This window comes from Miscanthus floridulus, chromosome 18, assembly GCF_019320115.1.
Source record: "Miscanthus floridulus cultivar M001 chromosome 18, ASM1932011v1, whole genome shotgun sequence".
NCBI lineage: Eukaryota > Viridiplantae > Streptophyta > Magnoliopsida > Poales > Poaceae > Miscanthus > Miscanthus floridulus.
The window spans coordinates 2,680,598-2,702,740 of NC_089597.1; the positions used below are offsets into that span (position 1 = coordinate 2,680,598).

At 46.7% G+C, this 22,143-nt stretch overlaps 2 protein-coding genes across 2 annotated transcripts; both read left to right on the forward strand.

Moving 5' to 3' along the window:
• The first annotated feature begins 1,852 nt into the window (after positions 1–1,852).
• LOC136520917 (ubiquitin carboxyl-terminal hydrolase 23-like) lies at positions 1,853–9,241 on the forward strand. The gene is made up of 11 exons (XM_066514595.1): positions 1,853–2,333; positions 2,597–2,711; positions 4,014–4,124; positions 4,238–4,410; positions 4,501–4,827; positions 4,938–5,063; positions 6,843–7,517; positions 7,598–7,723; positions 7,846–8,407; positions 8,513–8,606; positions 8,769–9,241. The coding sequence occupies exons 1-11, from the start codon at positions 2,070–2,072 to the stop codon at positions 8,944–8,946; spliced, it is 2,751 nt and encodes a 916-aa protein (XP_066370692.1). The 5' UTR covers positions 1,853–2,069; the 3' UTR covers positions 8,947–9,241.
• Positions 9,242–18,634: 9,393 nt separating this feature from the next.
• On the forward strand, positions 18,635–20,244 carry LOC136521314 (uncharacterized). The gene is made up of 3 exons (XM_066515027.1): positions 18,635–19,037; positions 19,180–19,652; positions 19,791–20,244. Exons 1-3 carry the CDS (start codon positions 18,635–18,637, stop codon positions 20,202–20,204), a joined length of 1,290 nt encoding a protein of 429 aa, XP_066371124.1. The 3' UTR covers positions 20,205–20,244.
• Positions 20,245–22,143: the final 1,899 nt, after the last annotated feature.

Here is a 22,143-nt window from a genome sequence, read left to right on the forward strand (position 1 = left end):
AGCTTGTGGTAAGCACTCCACATGGGGGAGTATGACTTATGGGTCTCCGCTAGCAATAGGACCGACGGCAACCTTGGAGCTTGTCTCAACGGGGACTAGCATATTGGTAAACACGTGAACCTCGGGATAAAAATCACCGTTCAACATTGTCATCCCGTTGGTTTGCATTCCCCTTCACACATACATTTCATACGTTGTGCCTGTATAGTTGCTTTAGTAATTAGTTAGCTTGTGTAGCTAGCTAGTTACCTTCTTGCTTGTGTAGCATAGAAGCAGCTCCCTTGCATGACTAATTCGGTTTTGAGTAACCTTGTCAGTTAAATTGCTTAGTTTGTGTAGCTAAGTAATTTGCACTCTATAATTAGGCTTGTGTAGCCTTGTTATGGACCATTGCTAGTGAGTTTAGGTGGCTTTGTGCTTTTTGCTTACTAGCATGTGTAGGAGCTCTTCCGTTGCTTGATGTACTAGTGCATAGGTTTGTGTGACCTTGCTCTAGAATTGTTTAGGTGAGCCCTAACTAGCCCGGCACCTTTGTTGTCTAATTAGGATCTTTATAATGAGCTTGTGAACTTAGATAGAGGGGTGTAGTCTTGGCTAGACCGATAGTTTTAATTCTATATTTGTTTCGGTTAGCCGTCACGATTAATTTTAGAAATACTATTCACCCTCATCTAGTCCGCCATCTCGACCCTACAAGCGATAACGACAACATGCTATTGTTGTAGACGCTGCAATTCACAAAGCACGACGCGGTGGATGTCTATGAAAGTCGAGAGAGGTATTCTTGTCTTTTCACATAGACCCCACACATTGATATGTTGACATGTCATGCCAAGCAAACGAAATTGATAAGAATGTTAGAAATCTTCTCTCTAGTGGTAGTTTATATAAACATAAATGATTTATTGCGGGCACGCATGCGTTAGCGCTCGTGCCCGCACGCCTTCCACCCCCCGCACTCAGCCGCCCACGCCCACGCCCACGCACTCTCTCTCCGACCGCCTCCCCGCGTGCGGCCATGGCGGATGCGACAGCGGTGGTTGATCCGTCGGATCCAACGGCGGCGGATCTGCGCCATGTAGGCCTCCTGCTCTCTCCCTCTCTTCTCCTCCTTCCAGATCTGCTTTCCAGGGTTCCCGCGAGCTCTTCCCTTATCTTTCCCAACTCCGATGGGTATAAAAAGGGGCCGACCGAGGGAGAAAGGTCGGCTAGGAAGTGGGGATAGCCGACGGACGGTTTAGGGGAGCTGGCGGCGGCATCGGCGGCCGGGCCAGGTCAACGCGGGGGAGCTCCGGCCATGGTGGCGGCGGCGGTCATGGCGGTGGCAATGGGTAGGGGGGAGAACATGGCGCCATGAGCGAGCTAGGATTTCTGCGGCCATAGAGCTCCGTCGAAACCCTAGCTCGCCGCGGCGGGGCGGTGGTGGCGGCGGGGCGAGGGTGCCAGAGTCGGGGATGAAGAGCTATTGTGTGTGTGTTTTTTTGCCACTAAAAACTGCTGTGCGAGAGGTGTGCGCGTCGAACTTCCAAATCCTGCACGTGTATGCTCTCGCAGCGCCCTTATATAAATATTTGGTAAAATGATTTTTAAATATGCGCCCTTATAAGAGAATACACTACGTTAATATCCCCTCAAGCCAAAGTTTTTTTAGTTGGAAGCTTCGGGCCCGCAGCTGCAGGCTGCAGCCCACTTCACATTCCGCGTTCCTCTACGGGCCCACTGCACAGTATTTTCGAAGCAAAACCACGTGCTTCAAATCTGAACGGTCCAGATCGTCCTGTCTCCCTCGTCCCTCCGATCTCAGTCGTCCATTCGCTAGGGGTATAGGGTTTTTAGCTCCGCCTCCCACCTCCAGCTCCTCCTCTCTTCCGCCATCGCGTCGCGAACGGCGGCCAGAAAAAAAAGAAAAAAAAAAGACAGCGCGCCGCACCAATTTCCCCTTCCCTATCGATCGACCCTGCAAGGTTTAATCCGACAGAATTCCACCAGAAATTCAGTGAAGTGCTAATCGCCTGCCTGCCCGGTCTCGTGGCTCTGCGCTGCTTCCGCTGTGGTGAGAAACCCTAGGAATGGCGGAGGTTTCGACGGCGGCGGCGCCCGAGGGGGTGCTGCACCGGCGGATTGAGTTCCACCCCGCGCGGTGGCCGCATGCCTCTGTGGCGGTGGGCGGAGGCGGGTTCCGTATGGAGACGCTGAACCCTGACGCCGCTGGTAAGACGGGGGCCGGGGCGGCGGTTGGGAGCAACGAGGGGGAGGCGAGGAGGCCGGAGAAGGGGGACGCCGGCGGGATCGATCCAGAGCTCAGCGTCGCCAGGATCTACCTTGGGAGAATTGTGAGTGCCCAAAGTTGTAGTCTTTTTGAGGATTTGGACTGTTTAACTTTCAGTTTTTGTAGGGGTTTGGGCGGCACAGTAGCAGTGCCTGGTTTGCCTGCCACTAGACTACTAGAGCTGTCAATTTGGGTAACTGAAGTTAAAAGTAGCTGGGATTTTTGGTTATTTAGTTATTCAAAGTGCTTGTTTTGCTCAGGTCATTTCGTCAGGTTTTAATGTGGTGGAGAATGGTTTGTAAATTGTAGTTCCTTGATGTCTTGCAGGGTGCTGGTTTGGAAAATCTTGGGAATACCTGCTACCTCAACTCAGTTCTTCAATGCTTGACGTACACGGAACCTTTCGCAGCCTATTTACAGAGCGGGAAGCACAAGTCCTCATGTAAGTGCTGTTGGTACTGTCAACTAACCGGCTCGACACATTTTGTCAGATGACAATGTTACATATGAGCTTGTGGATTTCAGAGGCAGCAGTAACTGAACTGAATATTATACGCAGCTGGAAGTTAAGCTAAACCAATTTCATGTACTATTGTCATTTATTGGTGTGACACCAAAGACAAGAGTACCTCTAATCCTTCATTGCCAAGACTCGAATGGGACAATGTTATTCGTTTTTACTCCACTGCCCAATTTCACCATTTCTTTAGCCTGGATCTTGTCCAGCCAACTAAGATGCATCCCATATCATGCATGGAACTTTCTCTAATGGTTGATCCAAGTTTAGAGCTGCAAGTTTTTGCAGCTTGGGGTGAAAACTGAAAAGTTGTCTTTTAATGACAATGATGGATAAGAAGCCCACTCTTCAAAAAAGACTACCGTGAAGTTGTTCACTAGCCTGAACATTGTACGTAATATGAATCGTAGTTAGTACATTTTGAGATCCCCAGTCCTACACGAATCTGTATTTTCTGGCTATCTGATGAGCCACGTACAATGAACAAAGTATTAAGTAAGTTCATACCGGAATGTTACTTTTTTGTGTTCCCTCTAGTTGGATGTATTCAATCCACTGTACTCAATGTTCAGGATTCAAAGTTGACCCAGTTTCATGTGTGATGAGTTGATTGCTCTTCCTGTATTTCCAAATCAGTCATCCCGCTAGTACCGTATTTGACATTGTTCATATTAATACAAGATCTATTTCTTGAAGCTGACTGCATATGTGTATTCACTAGTGGGGTGGTATTTTTTGTATATACATGATGCATCAAGTATTCAAGTTATTCGTTGTAAACTTGTTACTTGTTCCCTATTTAGTTATGAGGTAGTAAGGCAGCCAGACAATGCACTTGTATCTGCACTGTGGAAATTGATAGGAAATCTGCTATCTGATGCTTAATCATTATTTCTGTGCACAGATTTCTCATGGTATGACAAACAGTATTCTTTCTTGTATGTTTGTATAGTGAAAAATACCACTAGTACGGAAACTCTTACTGATCTGTTGTAAATCACCATAACTGCTACAATTGAGCAGCTGTTCCATGACCATGATGCATGTCTGTATGGAGTAGAAATCATGCTACTGATTAAGTACGTTCTCATGACACAGGCTTTTTAGGAAACTTAAAGTTCTTCTCTACCCTGAAGCATGTTAAACAAGCAAAAATCTACTCTTATTTTTGCACAGTGAGGTATTTGTTTTATTGCTGTTGCTAATTTATTCTCTCTTCCCCTGAAGGTCGCACATCTGGATTTTGTGCATTATGTGCTCTTCAGAACCATGTCAAGACTGCTCTAGAATCAACTGGAAAAATAGTGACACCATTTCGTATTGTCAAGAACTTGCGCTGTATCCTTTTATATTCTCTGTGAATTAAATGACTGAAATCATTTTTAATTTACGTGATTCTGCAGTCTTGCTTTTATTCTATAACCAGAATGGTATCTTTAACTGCAAAATAGGCATTTCTCGCACTTTCCGCAATTCAAGACAAGAAGATGCACATGAGTTAATGGTTAATTTGCTTGAATCCATGCATAAATGCTGTTTACCTTCTGGGGTACCGAGTGAGTCTCAAAGTGCTTATGACAAAAGTTTAGTTCACAAAATATTTGGTGGCCGCCTTAGAAGTCAGGTATGCTCTGTGTATTGTTGAAGTTAATCCCTTGGCTGGCAGAAGAGACCGCATTCCCTTATCACTAGTTGGTCACCTTATCTGTTACAGGTCAAATGCACGCGTTGCTCACATTGCTCCAATAAATTTGATCCTTTCTTGGACCTCAGTCTTGATATTGCCAAGGCCACGACTTTAGTGCGGGCACTTGAAAATTTCACTGTGGATGAGCTACTAGACGGGGGTCAAAAGCAATACCAGTGTGAACGCTGCAGGCAGAAAGTTGTAGCAAAGAAACGGTTTACAATTGATAAGGCTCCCAATGTCTTGACAATCCATCTGAAGCGCTTCAGCCCTTTCAATCCTCGTGAGAAGATTGACAAAAAAGTGGACTTCCAACCAAGTCTCGATTTGAAACCATTTGTTAGTGACTCTAAAGTGAGTAGTTTGTTTTGAAATTCTCGCTTTATGCTGTATGCTTTCAATTAACTTTAGCATTTTCATCTTGTTTCTCATAGTATTATCATTCATCTTGATTATTGGTGCAGGGTACAGATTTTAAATACAGCCTTTATGGTGTCCTAGTCCATACAGGTTGGAACACTCAATCAGGTCATTACTATTGCTTCGTTCGTACATCCAGCGGGATGTGGCACAATCTTGATGATAACAAGGTCTAGTATGACATTAGTCTTATGAAGTTTTGCTCATTCTGTTTTTAGTTCCCAGTGCAACTACTAAATTCTACTTTGCACACTCATTTAGTATCCATGTAATTAACATTTATCAAACTACTCAAGAGATTTTTTTTTCATGTTTATCGCAAAAAAAAGAGAGATTTTTTTTTCATGTTAAGTCCTCTAGCTCCATGGACACTACAAAGTTTATCTGCTCTAGAATTTTATTCTCTACCTTTTAAAAGCTTTATCGATGTCTCACACAGTGCATACACCAATTTAATTTGTTATTGAATCCTCCAAGTTCTCTTCAAAGCAGCGAGTGTTCTTCAGTTTGTTGCTCTTCAAGAATATACTATTATCTCCATGGTTCTTAAGGCATTAAGTCGACAAGTGGTGACCCACCCCCTCACGACGCCTAGCCACATACGGCACGTGGTGAAACGACGCCATAAAACAACCTAAGGTAATAAGTAGTCACAAGATTAATAGTAGTCCACAATTTCACACCACATTACAAAATAAGTTTATAAGTGCTCCCTCCGTCCCGCTATAGAAGGCGCAACTCCCTTCCACAGAAAGACCAAGAAGGACTTTTACTCCATCTAACAACTAATTTACCATGCGTTGATGGCAGTGCAGCTGTTTTTTTGTTCACACGTTTATTCGACCATCTCTCATCCACGCTTGGCCAATCAAACGCTCGCTCCACGGTGCAGCAGCATGCACACAGCATGGTAGAAGCAACAATAAATGGTGCGTGTTTGCATGCCCGTCAAAAAGGAGTGAAGTGAACCGCGCCCTCTATTACAGGACACATGGAATTTTTCAACAATCAGCACCCAACTCTTGGCTCTCATCTCTCAATATCCGCCGTCGTCATCAAACTCATTAGCATTTTTAGCAGCACCCAAGTATTCTCCAATCTTTTTTTCCTTAGTTCTGCCAGCCTCTGGACATGGAATCACATTTCCATAAGCCACCAGCTAGATGTTTCTTAAACCTTTTAATTCCTCCTAGAATCCTCTTGTTGCAAAGCTTACATGTTACCTTATCTTGCTCCTTAGGGTCTGCCCAATAGCCATAATCCCATCTTGGATCTTTCGAGTTCAGTGGTCTTCGTTTTGCATCTTGGATCATATGCAGCTGGACTCTCCACTCTGTTGTTGCCTTGTTGGCTGCAGAGCAGAGAAGAGCCAAGCACAACTAGTCAAGCTGTAAGATTAAGCAGAGCCAAGCCAAGACACTCAAACAAGCACTAGAGTAGAGGAAGCACTAGCAACAGAGCTGAGCGAAGGGAAGGGAAGGGAAGAGCCGCGGACGTGAAGATGCACATGAGTAGAGGAAGCACTAGGGTGATGAAGTGGATTGAGCAGGTGCTGACTGGAGAGAGGAGGAGAGAAGCAGAGCCGCGGACGTGCTGAGACTGGCGGAGAGGCGAGGCCGCACGGATTAGAGACCAGCGGATCTGCATGGGATTTAATGTTGCTCATGCAAGTTAGCCAAATTGTTGGTTTAGGGGTTTTAGAAAGTGTTACCGTAGATTTATTCGTGGTTGCCTGTCATTGATGTCACTTACTATCCTGTTTTGATACATACTTTTGTTCATTTTGATGGAGAAGAACCATTGGCTAGATTGGCAACAAATGAGAGAGAATAATTGTATCATATGTTGAGCTACATTGTGTCATGTGTGCTACTTTCACTTTGTGCCCTTTGGCTACTTTGGCAGACTCTAGTTTTTCCTCACACTGATTCTTATGGCATCAACTGCAGGTGCGCCAAGTTCGTGAGGCAGACGTATTGAAGCAAAAGGCTTATATGTTATTTTATGTACGTAACAGTATTGGTAAGTCAGTGGCCTGCAAAGAGAACATCACTGCTAATGTGCCCATGAAGAAAACCCCTGAAAAGATCTCAAGTCTGAATGGTATTACCCAAAGCAGTGTAAAAGCACAAAATTTGAATGGTGTGTCTCCGTTTGGTGATAAGGCGCACAACACAATCATTGGCTACTCTACAATTTTCAGCAAGACTGTAACAGGCCATTGTTCAAAGAATGAGGTCAAAGCTGAAGATGCTCCAGCCTCTCAAAACAATGCCCTGCCTTCCAGACAAGCCCCTGGAGCTCAAAATGATGGTGGTACCTTGCCAACTAAACCAATGCAGTTTGCTGTAAATAGTCAGGAGACAGCTTCCTCCCACCAACCTGCGCCATTTACAAATACTTGTGGTGAACAAACAGTTGTTGGGAAGCCCTTGCAGGAAATGGAACCTAAGGCTGGCGCGGGAAAAAATACTTCTGTTGTCTCTGCCATTGCAAATGGTGCCGCTACATTGTCCAAGGCAGACAAACTGACTTCTCAGCCTCAAACAGCTCCATTTTCCGAGCCAGCTCCCCAAGTAAATGGCACAGCTGCAGAGTTTGCTGCACGGTCTTTATCGAAGAAGGTTTGTATGATGGTCACTGTATGTTTTTTTAAATAACTTTTGAAGGATTCATAGCTTATTTTATTTCGTGAAAATTCCAGGATTCTGTTGTTTCAAATGGTGTTGTGCCTGGCATTGGATGTCTCACTTCCAGTGAGAAAGCAAGGAACTTTCCAGAATCCGTGGATCAAGCTAATGAAATCTCGAAGGCACTTCCTATGAGTCAGGTAGCGCCCCACTTTTCCTCTCTCACTGTGCTCCTTTGTAGATGAATTAAATCATAATAGTACCACAATTTTGTTAAACATGAGCTGATTTGTCTATATTTGGTACATGTGTCTGTATACAGAACAATACTGCACCAGTAATTGCACAAGCAGATTCTGGTGTAGAGATCAGCTCTGGTGGTATTATGCATGTTGCTGTGGCTGCTTCATGCAATGGAACTACAGCGAAAAAGGTGAATTTGAAGTCAAAGAAGTTTGTGAGGTATCCTGTTGTGAACATGTGGTTAGGGTCCAGACAACTGTTGTTAGCTTCACTAAAGCCAGGGAAGAAAGCGAAACATAAGAGAAGTAGAACTATAAGGCGTGTTGTAGCTTGTAAAGACACGGCAAATATATCTTGTTTGAATGAGCAGTTGACATCAACATCGGACACTGCACGCTCTGAAACTATAGAATCTACCTCCAGCCGTCAGAAACGATCACATGGTAGTGCAAGGTCCAAAGATGATACCCAGTCCTCCAAAAACAAGCAGAAGGTCGATGGAGCTCGTGTTGGTTCTGGCACAAGTGCACCTTCTGGCAGTGCTGACATTCCAAAGTCTGATCCAAGCTCTTCTGTAGATGCTAAGTTGGTGGTAACCCAACCTGTCAGTATTCGCGCAACGGACCTGATGGAAGCTACTGGTTAGCTCATCTTCTCTTTGCAGATGCACATTCTATTTTAAAGATGAAACATACTGTTGTGTCATCAATTCTAACCTGTGATTTGTATGTTTGTTTGATTTTCAGTTCCGTGCTGGGATGATGTAGACGTGCCAAATACAAAGGTTGCTGTGTGGCAACACTCCAAACGCAAGAGCATTGGTTACGTCCTAGATGAGTGGTGGGTTTTTATCTTTTGCAGTTTATTGTGAATATACCTCTACTAATATTCTACCATGTCTTGTATTCATGTTTGAAACGTCAGAGTGGACTTCAGACCTAACCACTTTTGAATGGAACAAATACTCAACTGAGCTTATGTTCGCTTGGCCTCTTTTTACAGGGACGAGGAGTATGACAAAGGGAAGACAAAGAAATTACGGAAATCAAAGCAAGACTTTGGTGGACCAAACCCCTTCCAGGAGGAGGCAGACTACATATCGCAGCGGAGGGTGAAACAAAAATCCTACCAAGGCAAGTCTTGGAACCAGCCTAACACCATAGAGGTGTTGAGAATATGAGAGATGATCCCCGGGACGCACATGCTGTTTGTTGTTTCGTTGTAGCACCCATTGGTGAAAGAGATTATGTTAAACATCATTCGTCGTCGATAGTCCATAGTTGTTGCCATGCTGTTTTAGCAGTTTTGATAGTTTGAACATGTGTTCGGTTGTAACGGACTGTTTAGCGGAACAAACGAAGTGAGATTATTTTACAGCACCTGCTGTTGTTTAATTACTGCACCTGTTGCAATGCAATCTTATCTTGTAAGAATAAAATACTCGTTGCATTTGGAATGTAATTCTCCTTTTCTTTTGTCTGTGCTGTAACTGTAACTGTAATAGAGGTTGCAAGGCTGTCGAGATGAAACGAGACGGTGCGGCGATGCTGCAACCGTATTTCCTGTTGATCTTGTCGGGACCAGACCGGTGTTGTAGGCTTGTAGCTGGTGATCCCACTTGTTTTTTTTTTAATAACAGGTGATGCCACTTGTTAATGGAGAGCGGGGGAGTACGATGCAGTTCACAAGCTGGATGCTTCATGGCTGCATGGTGTGGTGTCCCGCCCTCGACCGGGGAGTAATTGCGGCAACGGGCAGTGATACGGTGGTCGCGTGACGGACACCGCGCGGCGGCGCGTTGGTCCTGGTCCCTGAGCCTGAGGGCTGAGGGGAAGGGAATCCGTCTCGGATTCAGCTCCGGTACTCTGGCCCGCCGGCCGCCGTGCGGTGCAGTGCTTGGCGTCGCCGGCGTGGCCAGCAGCGCCAAGACCTGCTGCTGCTTGCATTGTGGTGGGAATTTTGAACCGGCCATGGATGGATGGGCGAGAAGAGATAAACAGTACGACAACACACAGCAGTATGCCCAGGTAGCCCTGAAAGTTTTGAACTTCCCTGATGACGAGTCGCGAGAGCTAATGGCACCGCTGAAATGTTGAGTCCTGAACTATGTACGTGTTTGCTTGCAGAGTTGCGTCGTCTGCGCTATCTGCACTGGCACGTTTTCGTTTTTCCCTCCACGTTTTATTGGGCCGCCCGGCCCGGCCGCCTGCTCCTGCGCGTATTAATGCTTGCGCTGGAGTACATACGTGTAGCGTGTACAGTGTACACTGAACAAATATCCGTGTATAGGTACTAGTCGAATATATCAGCTGTAGATTCCCGGAGACAGGCCCCACCCTATCGACCATTTGAATCGTGGCGCGAGGATCGCCAACAACAATTCGATCGGCTCGATCACTAGACGTTTTGGCGAATGGTTTTTTTTTTTTTTGACAACAAGTGATGGGTTGAATTGAAGTTGAACGCATGTGTGGTGCGCCCGCGATCCTGCAGCCAAACGGCCAGATCGTGACCCAGCCAATGAAGGCACGTGCACACAGCTAGTGCTTAGTACTAGAAATGAAGCGGCCGGGGGTGATGAACTGATGATGGATGCATGAGTCCACTACGGAGTAGCTCCCAGCTGATTGAGTACGTAGCACGCGCATCATCGTCGTCGTCCAGGATGGATGTAGGCATGTAGCAGTGGTATGTAGGGGGCGTATTAAACCGCCCAGTGCACGAGTAGAGTAAATGTAGTGCAGCGTGGCCTCACGCGTTCCCTATGACCGACGACGGACGTGCGCCTGGGCACGCGCGCGCGCGCGCGCTCCGTCTCCTGGCCTGGCGGCGTCGGGACACGCACGGCCTCCGACCGTCGCCGCCCCAGGCATCGATCGGGATCGGGCGCCTCCGTTCCATCCTTTGCATACGCTTGCGTGACTGCAAATGATTCTTCTCTTATCCGTTGTCCCTGTCCATCTACTATTCTACTGCATGCAGCATTTCCAAAGCTACGCGTACCCGCGTCGTAAAAACCACTACCAGAGACTTTTTGAACGATGTCTCAATTTAGCATTAGCCTCGGTATTTTTTTTTGTCCACAGAACTAAAGGATCCTTTAGTCTCGGTTGATAATATCAACCGGGACTAAAGGTCCCTACTCAACGGTCGTCCGCGGGGTAGGGATTTTTAGTCCCGGCTGGTATTACCAACTGGGACTAAATGTTTACATTTAGTCCCAATTGGTAATACCAGCCATGACTAAAGCTTTTAGTCCTGGTTTGGGTGATGCCCCAGGAATAAATATTAATCTTTAGTCCCGGTTTAGCTCCCTAACCGGGACTAATTATCCCGGCCTATACACCGGCTCATTTCTTCCTCCCCGAGCCCGAGCCATTCCATTCAAAATCATTGTCTCTGTTCTTCAGCTTACTGTTGTTCTTGCTCTCTCCCTCTCCATTGGTGTTGCTCTTCGATTTTGAAGGTAACAAACTTAATCCTCTTATGTTTTATCAGTAGCTTATCTCATTTTGCGATGTAGATGCATATGTAACTTTATATGTTGGACTTTATTATGATTTTATATGTCATTTTTAGCTCAAAATCACATGATGATTTGCATATATGTTTGGATAAACAAAAGTTAAATTAGTTCAACAAAATCATGCCTCGCTCAAAATCACATGATGATTTGCATATATGTTTGAAGAATGATTTGTCTGTTTTAGTTGCGTACTGTCACGAAATAATTATGTTACTGAAGTGCATTGTAATTTTAGTTTGTTTAGTGATAGTTGGGATTGTTTACGTTGTAGTCAGGCTTAGTTAATTAATCAACCGTGTATGTGTCATCTATGTTGTGTAATAAAATACTTAATTATGCTCAAGGTTTTCATAATTTGTCGTGTAATACAGATTATGTCACGCCATTGGATGTACAATGCCGATCGCCGCTCCCAAGACTTTATTGAGGGCGTGCACTATTTCTTAGGTGTGGCCGAGGCAAATAAGCGGGATGGTTTCATGTGTTGTCCATGTGCCATATGTAAGAATTTAAAGGAATATTCAAGCTCAATGAGTCTTCATTCACATTTGCTTAAGTCAGGTTTCATGTCAAACTATATATGTTGGACTAAGCATGGAGAAAGCGGGGTCATGATGGAAGAATGTGAAGGAGAAGATTTAGACATTGATGACATTATTGCTCAGTATGGTGCCTTTGATGATACTACAATGGGGAGAGATGAAGAAGAGGTAGCGGTAGAAGATGATCTCGGTGATGCTCTTGGCGATGCCATTCATGATGCACAACAAGAATGCGAAAGTGAAAAAGAGAAAGTTAAGTTCGAGCGCATGCTTGAGGATCATAGGAAGTTGCTATACCCCATGGCCGAAGAGGCGCAAAAAAAGCTAGGTACAACACTGGAATTGCTACAGTGAAAGGCAAAGAATGGTGTATAGCAATCAACGCCGGGAGTCCCCATTAGCCCCGTTGGTCAGATGAAAAGCAGTTGTGCTTCCACGGAGCTGCCAGTTATTCAAGGTGACGCTGGGTTGCGCTTCCCTGTTGATGACATTATCGAGCCTCTAACAACATGTGAGCTACACATTCCAGATGGTAATAATGCATCAATTATGGTGGCTGTCGGGGTTGTATCTCCAATAGACCGAACGAAGACACCAAAAATCCATAGGTCAGTTATTTAACCTGGATATGCTAGCGTCTCGGTCGATAGAGTGCTCAAAGGTTACAGCAATGTTCCTCTTGACATTGAAGGCGATGATGGGGAGAAGACACTAGGAGAAGCAGAGAAGACATTTATTCAATGGCGCAAACGCTTCATCATTATTTCTGGGGCGCCACCGCTTCCCCTACCTCACCCTATGTATGAATGAAATATTATTTTCCATTAATTTTATATTGGCTTCAAAAATAATTGACCCACAATTTGTTTTTGTAGCAGGGTCTCTCCCAGCCTAGCCCAATCATTCATTCCTCATCTCATCACAGCGTCGCGGGGGGCGAGACGACTTCATCCCCACGGCAATCTCCAACTCCTACACTGGCCCCATCGCCTCTACAATGATCTCCAACTCCTACACTGGCCCTACCGCCTCCACAACGATCTTCAACGCCTCCATGCCGGACTCCAACACCGGCCTCATCGCCTCCACGCCGGTGTCCAACACCGCCCCACCCCCTCCACAGCGACGCACTACAAAGACATCTAAGGTCCCGACGGCAAAGAAGACCCAAAAAAAAGAGTTATTTTTCAAGAAATACTTCCTGAAAAGACAGATGAGCAAATAGCAGCTGAAGAAGACAAAAAGTGAAAGATTTTTTTTATAGATATCCAAAAGCAGAGACAAGCGAAGCTTAAGGAGAAGTCGTACTTTTACATACCACGAGATCAGTTGAGGCAGAAGGTCAAAGCTCACAAGAAAAAGATGCTTAAAGTTCGTAAGCCTCCGCCACTATCAGACTATGACCGCTTCCTCGTGAAGTTACATGATGCACATAAGAAAAGGAAAAGATCATCAGGGAAGGATGTCCCACAGCTCGGACAACAGAAGCAACCAATGTAAAATCTTGTTGATGGTAATAAATATGGTTCCAACATAGAAGTCTATCGACCAGACAACTCTAGAGAAGTGTCAATTCAAGACCTTAATATTTTTTTTTGAACAAACTGGTTTAACCTTGGATCAAGTGACGGGCAAAGTTCTAATCCAGAACCTGGAAGTTGATACCTGGAAGACTTATAAATTTGGCAAAAGTCTATACAACCCTGCGGCTCTGAATAAATTGGGTACGCAAATGTACTTGCTCAACAAGTGGTACATGCAGGCGTGTGGCAGGGGTGAGCAGTAGATCTTTGTCAGATTTAGAGACCATCATTACTTTCGTGGCGATAACATCTTACATATTAGTTTTGAAGAATTGCATCAACTATACCACTTGGACGCTCTGGACAAATCAATCATTAGTTCCTTTTATTTGTAAGTGATTCTTACTTTTATTTAATAAACTCACTTCCATGCGTACGTGTATATAATTATCCTCACATGTAACTTATATTTATATACAGATTCCAGATGTCAGAGCTCCAAAGAATACAAGACACCAGTGTTGGCTTCATTGATCCTTATATCGTATTCAAAACTGATATTATTGTTAAGGAGCACTAGGTATCTGAAGCATAGACGAATATCATGAAGTTCTTTGTGAAGCAGCACGACAAGACAACAATACGTTTCCCGTACAACTTTGAGTAAGTGTTAATAATAATGTAGTCTACACATTTTATGTAATATCAATACAACTTATATGCGTGTACGTGTGTGTATAAACCAATGCAGGTTTCACTGGATACTCATTGTCATTGAGTTAAACTCAAGTCAGTTAGTAATCTTGGACTCATTGAGAAAAGAGCGAGCACTATACCAAGATATGATAGACATTATCCAGGGGTAATTTTGATCTCTCGCGCACAACTATTATTGAATAGACTTTGCCATAATTTATTAACGATCGTACATTATTGGTCGCACAGGGTTTGGAAAGAGTTTATTCGGCAACACCGCAAGGATTGCAAGGCACCACTTAATGTAGTTGAAATACCAGTAAGTTGTACTATATATACTTCTCCACGTGTTTAATTACTATATCGTACTTCAATTTACGTGTGAGATGATGAGAATAATCTTCTTCTCGTATAGTGGTGTTTGCGGCAGGAATCAGGTAATAACTTGTGTGGATACTACGTTTATGAATTTATCACTGCACACATAAGAAGAACTCCTAAAGATGTCCTCAGAGTACGTGTGTGTATATATATATATATATATATATATATATATATATATATATATATATATATATATATATGTATTAATACTTTTCCTTTTATTTCAAATGCAAGACTGAATGGTTGAAACTAAGGGTCATGCAAAAAGACCATCTAAAAGCAGTTCAAGAGTCAATAGCAGGATATCTTCTAGAAAAAGTGCTAAATCCCAACGGCGAGTTCTACTTTGATCCTAAGGAACTAATGATGTAAATTAAATGTTTATTGATATCGTTATTTTCGAGAACAAGATTATGAAAGTGTTGTATATATACATATATATCTATAATATATATAGTTTCATACTTTATTCGAATATAATAATGCTCGAGATGAGAATTAGATGTAATTATATGCGTGCGTGTATTTATATTAGCAGCGTAGAATACGTACATAAAAACATATTATATATTAAATAAATATGTGTAACTGAACTGAAAACAAATTAAACAAAAAAAAGAAAAAGAAAAAAAAACCTTTAGTCCCGGTTGGGTTAACAACCGGGACTAAAGGGTGCGGCCACGTTTACTCGGCTGGAGGACCTTTAGTCCCGGTAGGTCCCTCTTTAGTCCCGGCTCGATGACCCGGGATTGAAGGTTTCACCTTTAGTCCTGGGATCGTTGTTCCGGCGCGGTAACCGGGACTAAAGGTCGTTACCGTCCGGGACAACAAGTCCATCCTGTAGTAGTGAACTTTGGGACGGCGAAGCTGGTCGACTCACGGGCGCATTGATGGAAGTGACCATCGTCATCCATGCATGATCCATGCGATGGCGAATCGGCCTGGCTGCCATGCATACGATTGCCGGCCGGCCGGCTCGACGGACGACGATCAATGACGCAGGCCGGGGGAGGGGATCGAGCAGTGCAACATTGATATGCCGGATCGGAGCCCGGCGGAGGTGGTTTCAAAATTCTTGTGCCGCTCGTAGTAGAATTAAAATCCTCGATCGGGATTGAAGTGCATGCACGTGACGCGCGCGGTGTTGCTGCGCTGCGCTCCATGCCGAGGTACTCGTACGCGCATGCACACCAGAACGAAGCACGTTGGAAGAATGGAAGTTGTGGAGCCGTGCACGAATGCCACGCATGGATTCCGATCCGTCGTGGCCGACACAGGATCTTGATTCGGAGCCAGGGCTTGCGGGTTGCAATTGCAATTGCAATCATCGTCAGCGAGCATTCATGAATACGAGTATCTATCTGCTGGCTTCATATATTCAGGGGACCCGGCCCATGCATATCTCATGCGTGCATCATCATGGAGCATGGGAGAGTTTGGAAAAATTTGAACGGCGCGCCATACGGACGGAACTCGCGCGCGTACGCACGTAGGTTCTGGGCCGAGATTGGTTTTGTTACTATTAAGCCTCGCCTCGTTAATTGGGGGGTACACGGTACACACTCCCGACTGCTGGACTGTACCGTCGCCTAGGCATGAATGGCGCCATTTGGCATGCTCCTGTCGTAAAAAAAAATGCCTGCAAATATACACGGTAATATATATACTACCGCGTCTAATTTTTTCAAAATTTTAACTTCACGTACGCGTCTAGGAAAGTAAATGACACTCCGATCGGTTCTGACTAGCTAGCTGCATCTGAGTACGTGCTATTTTAGTATTCTTCTTCAATTCTTTACTCCTAATATAATGTGGTAGTAACTGCATTATTAGGAGATCGAACTCTAATTTAACGACTTCGTCGTAGCGCTTGCATGCATTCTGCGTGCAGTGAGCAGTGTGATTGAAACACAGCTAGCTGCAAATGCAATTAAGTTGTTGTACACTGGTCTCTCCCAAAGTACTGTACAGTTCACTTCGCTTTCCCTTGTTTAGTGCTAATCAAGACTACTACACATACATACACGACTTTACATGACGATCTTACGGAGAAAGTGTACGTACGAACTGGAACTGCGCCCTACTGCTGTGTTTAGGCCGTAACCGTAACTTTTTGAGGATGCAGTACGCAAGCATTCACTTAATCACTTACAGTGTGTCGTCAGTCAGTCAGTCAGACCGCAAGTATTTATCGCCCTAATCGTGTACGCGCAACAGTTGGTTTAAGTTTGGCGTTACACAGCTGACTGAAATATGGCGACGACTACTGTTGACGAACGAATTTGAATTGAACTCAACGGTCAAAGACTAAGCCCTTCGGTTCTATCGTCTGGAACGTTTTTAACCTGGGATCGAGTAAATCCGTGGAGCTTCCATTTAATTCTTCAACGTTTCAATTCGAATTCGCAGTTAACACGGAGGTTAGTACGAGCGCGTTGTATTGTACCTCTAATCGCCATGTGGTGTCATGACACATGACCACACTTGACTGGCTAGGTAACGTAGCTCACCATCATGTGGCCACAAGAACGGAAGAGCCAACCAGCTAGCTAGGGACATGATCATGTATGTCATGTCTTTCGATCAGAGACGAACACGCAGGATTGAACTAGGTTACGCCATAATTATAGTATTTTAGAGTAGATCAGGAAAACCGAAAACAAAAGCGTTTAAATTTGCAATGAACCGATCTACTAATAATACAAACTTTTACTGGTTAGAACAACAGGTGCACTGCAATCGACTACTCTTTCTCTTGCAATCAACGGAGGGATCACTACCTCCATTCTTTTTTATTTATAAGGCGCAAATGGCATATCAAGATTCAAACTTAAGAAAACTTCGACCAATAATTTGGCTAACAATTTTTAATTATTATAACACAAACCTAACAGGGATAGATTTGTAAATGTAAATAATATAAAATAAAATAAACATATGGTTAAATTGTACTCCCTCCGTACTAAAAAATAAAGTCGTTTGGGATAGCGACACGGTCTCCAAAGCATAACTTTGACTACTTATTTTTATAAAGATATTTATCAAAAAGTGATATATGTAAATTTTTGTGAAAGTATTTTTCAAGACAAATCTATACATATGGTTTTCACATTTCCAAACTCAAAAACTTAAAAGTTATTCATGATTTATATTCTCAATGTTTGACCCAAACCTTGTCCAAAACGACTTTATTTTTTAGTATGGGATGAGTAACTTTGGAAGACCGTGTCATGTCAAGTTGTGTCTTGTAAAGAACTTTGCCAATGCTATGCATGCATAATTGTCTCCTTTAAGCACACGGTACTTCACGTAACACAACTTGACATTTCAAAATTTTAATCCTGTGTGGTGAAAAACAATGCTGCTACACCTACACCACCCGTATGGCCGTATTGCTTTGCTGGTGGCTCACCTGCACGATGCTGCTACACCACTCGTTTCGCCGGCCTCAATCTCAGCCGTCCGATGCTCCATCCAACGGCTCCGACCACCTAGTTCCGGCCCACAAAAATGCCTATGCCTAGCTGCTGCCTGCCTAGGCACCCTGCAAGGCTGCAACTGCAGGCTGCAGCTCCCTCTCCCAAGCAGCACCGCAGCCGCTGACATGAGGACACGCCCTCCAGTCTCCTGAAGAAAATTCCCTGGCCCTGGCACTGCCCAACCTCTGCTCTGCTTGGTTCGGCCGTCAGTAACCACTCAGAAATTCACAGTTCCAATTCAAGAGCTTGCATGCAGAAGGTAAAAATGGCAGCACGGCAGAGCGCGCAGTTACCAGTAGCAGCTTCTCTTCCCCTGCAGGCCTGCAGGCTGCAGCAGCAGCATCAACATGGGTTGCTCGCCCCCGCAGTTAATTCCTCCCTCCCCTGCGCCTCCAATTGCCTGGGACGGTGGGGCCATCCCGCCATTAGCGCAACCCAAGCAAGCTTCCAAGATCATTCATCGTCTTGATTAGTACCAGCATTTAAACCCCCCTTCAGCTTTTTAAACTTGTTGAGCTTCCCTCCAAAGTTGCCGCGCCTTTCCGGAAGAGGAGAGCTTCTTTCTTGTTCCTCCTCGCCACCTCGCCCTCTTCTCCTTCTCCTCTCCTATAAATACGCGGCGTGCCGCCGGAGCACGAGGCGTGTCCAAGAATTCGAATTCCTCGGCGGGCGGCTATAGCTTAGCTTAGCTTGCTTGTTCCATTCCATCGCTGTTTCAATGGAGAACTGCGTGAGAGGTCGAGCGGGAGGAAGGGTAAGGGAGGAGGCGGGTTCGTCGCTGCCCCTGCCTCCGCCGCCGCGCCTCGCGGCCTCGAATTCCTCGAATGCTGCTGCGGCTGCTGCGGCGGCGTCCATCCGGGCGCACCTGGCGCGCACCGCGAGCGGGGTGGACGCGCAGCCGTCGCCGCGGTCGCTGCTGTCGCGCATCCTTCTGCGCGGCGGCGGGGACGGCGCGGGAGGGTTCGGGTGCCGGGTGCGGCCGCCCCGGCGGTACGGCGGCGGCCTGAGGGAGGAACGGAAGGACGGCGCCGAGCAGGGGGAGACTCCCCGGGTTAAGGTCGTGGAGCCACCGCCACCGCCGCCGCCGGAACTGCCCCTCGAGACGCCACGGAGTTCTCTAGGTTCGGCATGCCGAGGCAGGAGGATCATACACTAAATCTTCTACTAATTCAGAACAGAGGAAAAAAATATATAATGCTTGCTTCAATTACGGAAACATCGAGATCAGTGACGCTAATGCTGAAACTTTGATGGATTCCGCAGGGAGGAAGAAGCCGGAGGAGGAGCTGGTATCCATGAACCTGGGCCTGGGCGCGAGCCTGGTGCTGCTGCTGTCCAAGAGCGCCGTGGAGCTGAACAAGATGGTGGAGCTGCGCGCGCAGATGGAGGCGCTGGTGTCGGAGATCAGGCAAGCGGCGCGGTGGAAGGCGGAGGAGGAGAAGCAGGCGAACCACCCCGCTGCGCCGTCCACCTCGCAGGAATCCGACGGCAGGAGCGCCACCACCACCGCCGTGAAGGACCCGATCGCGTTCCCCGCGGCCGACGCCGACGCGGCGTTCAACTGCTCCCGCACGGCGGCCGACACCGCGGTCGTCTCGGGCCGCGCGGCCGTGGTCATGGACCTCATGGAGGCGGAGCTACAGTCCGAGCTGAGCCGCATGAAGCAGCGCCAGCACGGCGGTACGGTGCACGGCCACGGCGGCGACAGCCGGATCGCCCCGATGCCAGGACTCGAGGTACGTGCCGCACGGGTTGAATTGCCCACCCTGCCACGAATCACCAGTACGCCACGTACCATACCACACGTAAAACACCGTACGTCCGAGTGACGCGACGCGTGTTCGTCTTGCTGATGTGTCTGCCGTTGCCGGCAGTTGCCACTGTTGAAGGTGAAGACGAAGAAGGGCGACGCCGACGATAGCACGTCGCGTAGCTGCGTGGACAACGGCGACGACGGTGCCAACAAGCACGAAGATGATGATGAAGTGGACGGCAATGGTGAGGATGACGACGACGAGGAGGAGGAGGAGTATGAGGAGGATGACGACGAGGAAGATGGGGGTTACGGCGAGGACAGGATGAGCCCCCCGCACGGTGGCGTGTCAGCGCGCGAGCTGGAGCGGCGGCTCCACGAGCTGCTGCAGAAGCGGCAGCAGGATCGGATAGTGGAGCTGGAGTCGGCGCTGGACAGCGCGCAGCGCAGGCTCCACGAGAAGGAGCGCGAGGTGGTGTGGTGGCGCGACGCCGCCAAGCTCGTCTCCCACCGCCGCGGTGAAAAGCAGTGGTAAACTCTCGGCAAGTCACATGGTGGTCTACAGGCTACGTGGTGTTGAAAGTATCCCGCCAAGCACTGGCAGATCCCAGAAGCTGCTGTGCGGCAAAGCGTACCTTCTGCTCATCAGTCACATTGAGCATCTGAAAATTCTGCTCCAGAATCTGAAGCCAATGCTCCACGTCCAGAGGCTCCACAGTCGGCGTGAACGTGGGCGGGTATGTCCCCAAGAAGTCATGATAAGAGCATGGCCTCTTGGGACCGCGGGCACCACCCTCGTTCCCGTCATTGCCACCGGGTCCTCCACGGGAGAAGCCACCAATAGTCTATGCTAGCATCTCTAAGGCATGGCTTGACTCGCGACGAGCAACCAACATCTCGACCACATCTCAGCCATTGGAGGCAGTGATGGTGACGGAGGAGGAGCACCATGGAGTGGGGCCTCGTGGCTCTCCCGTTGGTATCGGCAGGCAGAAGAAACAAGAGAAAGATGGCGCGAAAACGCGCGCGAAAGCTTGGTGGGTGGCCGGCTGGCACGTGCCCAAACAGCCGACGGCCTCGCACTGCAGCTGCTGCAGATGTCAGGCTGGTTGGGGGGGGTCGTCACGCTGCGCGGGTGACGCGGTGTAACTGCTGCGGCCTGCGGGGGGCTGGGGCTACGCGACCCGCGGCGTCTTGTCGCGCTCCCGCCGTGCGCGCGTGCAGCTGAGGCCGCGGGTTTCTGGGCTGCAGCCTGCAGTGCAGCGGAAGCACTGGGGTGGTGGTGTGTGTCGTGTTGTTGTCCGGTTCTGACGAAATCCTTTTGTGAATCCGAGCAGAGTTTGTACTTGGGTCCGTGATGTTGCCTGTCGCCACATTTTGATGTGGATCCCTGCTTGTTTGTATGTACACCAAAATAAATGCTGATAACCTGCGTGGATGAAAAATTCGAAAATCGAAAAGATGCGGTACTCAGGCTCTTGAATTTGGTTTGAACTAGAAATGCGGGAGAAAGAGAGAGAGAGAGAAAGAGTAACAGTTGAATCAAAGATGATTTGCTTTCACACAGTGACACAGGAAGGAAAAGGTGTCCGTGAGACGATTCCATTCCACCTCTTATCGAAAAGTATTGCCTCTCAGTTTCTGCTTCGTTCCAAATGCAGGGAGAGGGAATAGAAACCGGGGGGGACCATGAGGCGTTTGGCTCGATCAGCAGTAAAACCGGCCCCGCTTCTGACTGAATTTACTTGCACTGCAGTTCGAAGAGGGCCGGCCTGCGCTACAGTTAATGCCTGGCGGCAGGGCCGCAAAACTGGCGAACGGGCGGCACTGGTAAAAACGAAAAGAGCAAACAACTGCGGCGCACCAGGGTCTTCTCTTCTAGGGCAGCAGCGCACGAGTAGAAGGCCTGCGCAGGCGCGGCCTGCGGCGGTAGTTTCGGTGCCCAGAGCAGAGCGTGTGCAGCATTACTATCATCTGACAAATTCCCTGGACTATAGCACTAGAACGTCACAAGTTCCCTGGACTCATCTGACAAATTAAGGATTAGCACTCAGGATCTAAGACTAGAATGCAGTACCGTTCTTTTTAGCCGGATCTAAGGAAGACTAAAGCGTTTTACGGCTAAACGACACAACCCAAAACTCAAAATATAGCATTCTGTGAAGAATATTAATTTCAAAACTGCAGCAACTGTGATGCGGGATATAGGTAAATGAGTCATGCTTGATTTTAACATCAATTTAAAGGATTACAAGATTTTAACATCTGCTCTACTTGTTCTTGTAATCTTTCGAAATCTTGTAATCATTCGAATTGATGTTAAAATCAAGCATCACCATTTTACTTGCAGCTAGCATCATACTTCTGCAGTTTTAAAATTAATATTCTTCACAGAATACTACTCACTCTGTCTTGTAATATATTGCATTCTAAAGAATTTTAGGACAAATTAAGAGAGAATATAAAAGTTGCAT

Bases quoted from the DNA above. Each gene is read 5' to 3' on its own strand.
- LOC136520917 (XM_066514595.1), top strand. From the start codon at position 2,070: ATGGCGGAGGTTTCGACGGCGGCGGCGCCCGAGGGGGTGCTGCACCGG. The intron at 2,334-2,596 runs GTGAGTGCCCAA...GATGTCTTGCAG, and splicing joins GGATCTACCTTGGGAGAATT to GGTGCTGGTTTGGAAAATCT. The intron at 4,411-4,500 runs GTATGCTCTGTG...TATCTGTTACAG, and splicing joins GTGGCCGCCTTAGAAGTCAG to GTCAAATGCACGCGTTGCTC.
- LOC136521314 (XM_066515027.1), top strand. From the start codon at position 18,635: ATGGAGAACTGCGTGAGAGGTCGAGCGGGAGGAAGGGTAAGGGAGGAG. The intron at 19,038-19,179 runs GTTCGGCATGCC...TGGATTCCGCAG, and splicing joins GACGCCACGGAGTTCTCTAG to GGAGGAAGAAGCCGGAGGAG. The intron at 19,653-19,790 runs GTACGTGCCGCA...CGTTGCCGGCAG, and splicing joins CCCCGATGCCAGGACTCGAG to TTGCCACTGTTGAAGGTGAA.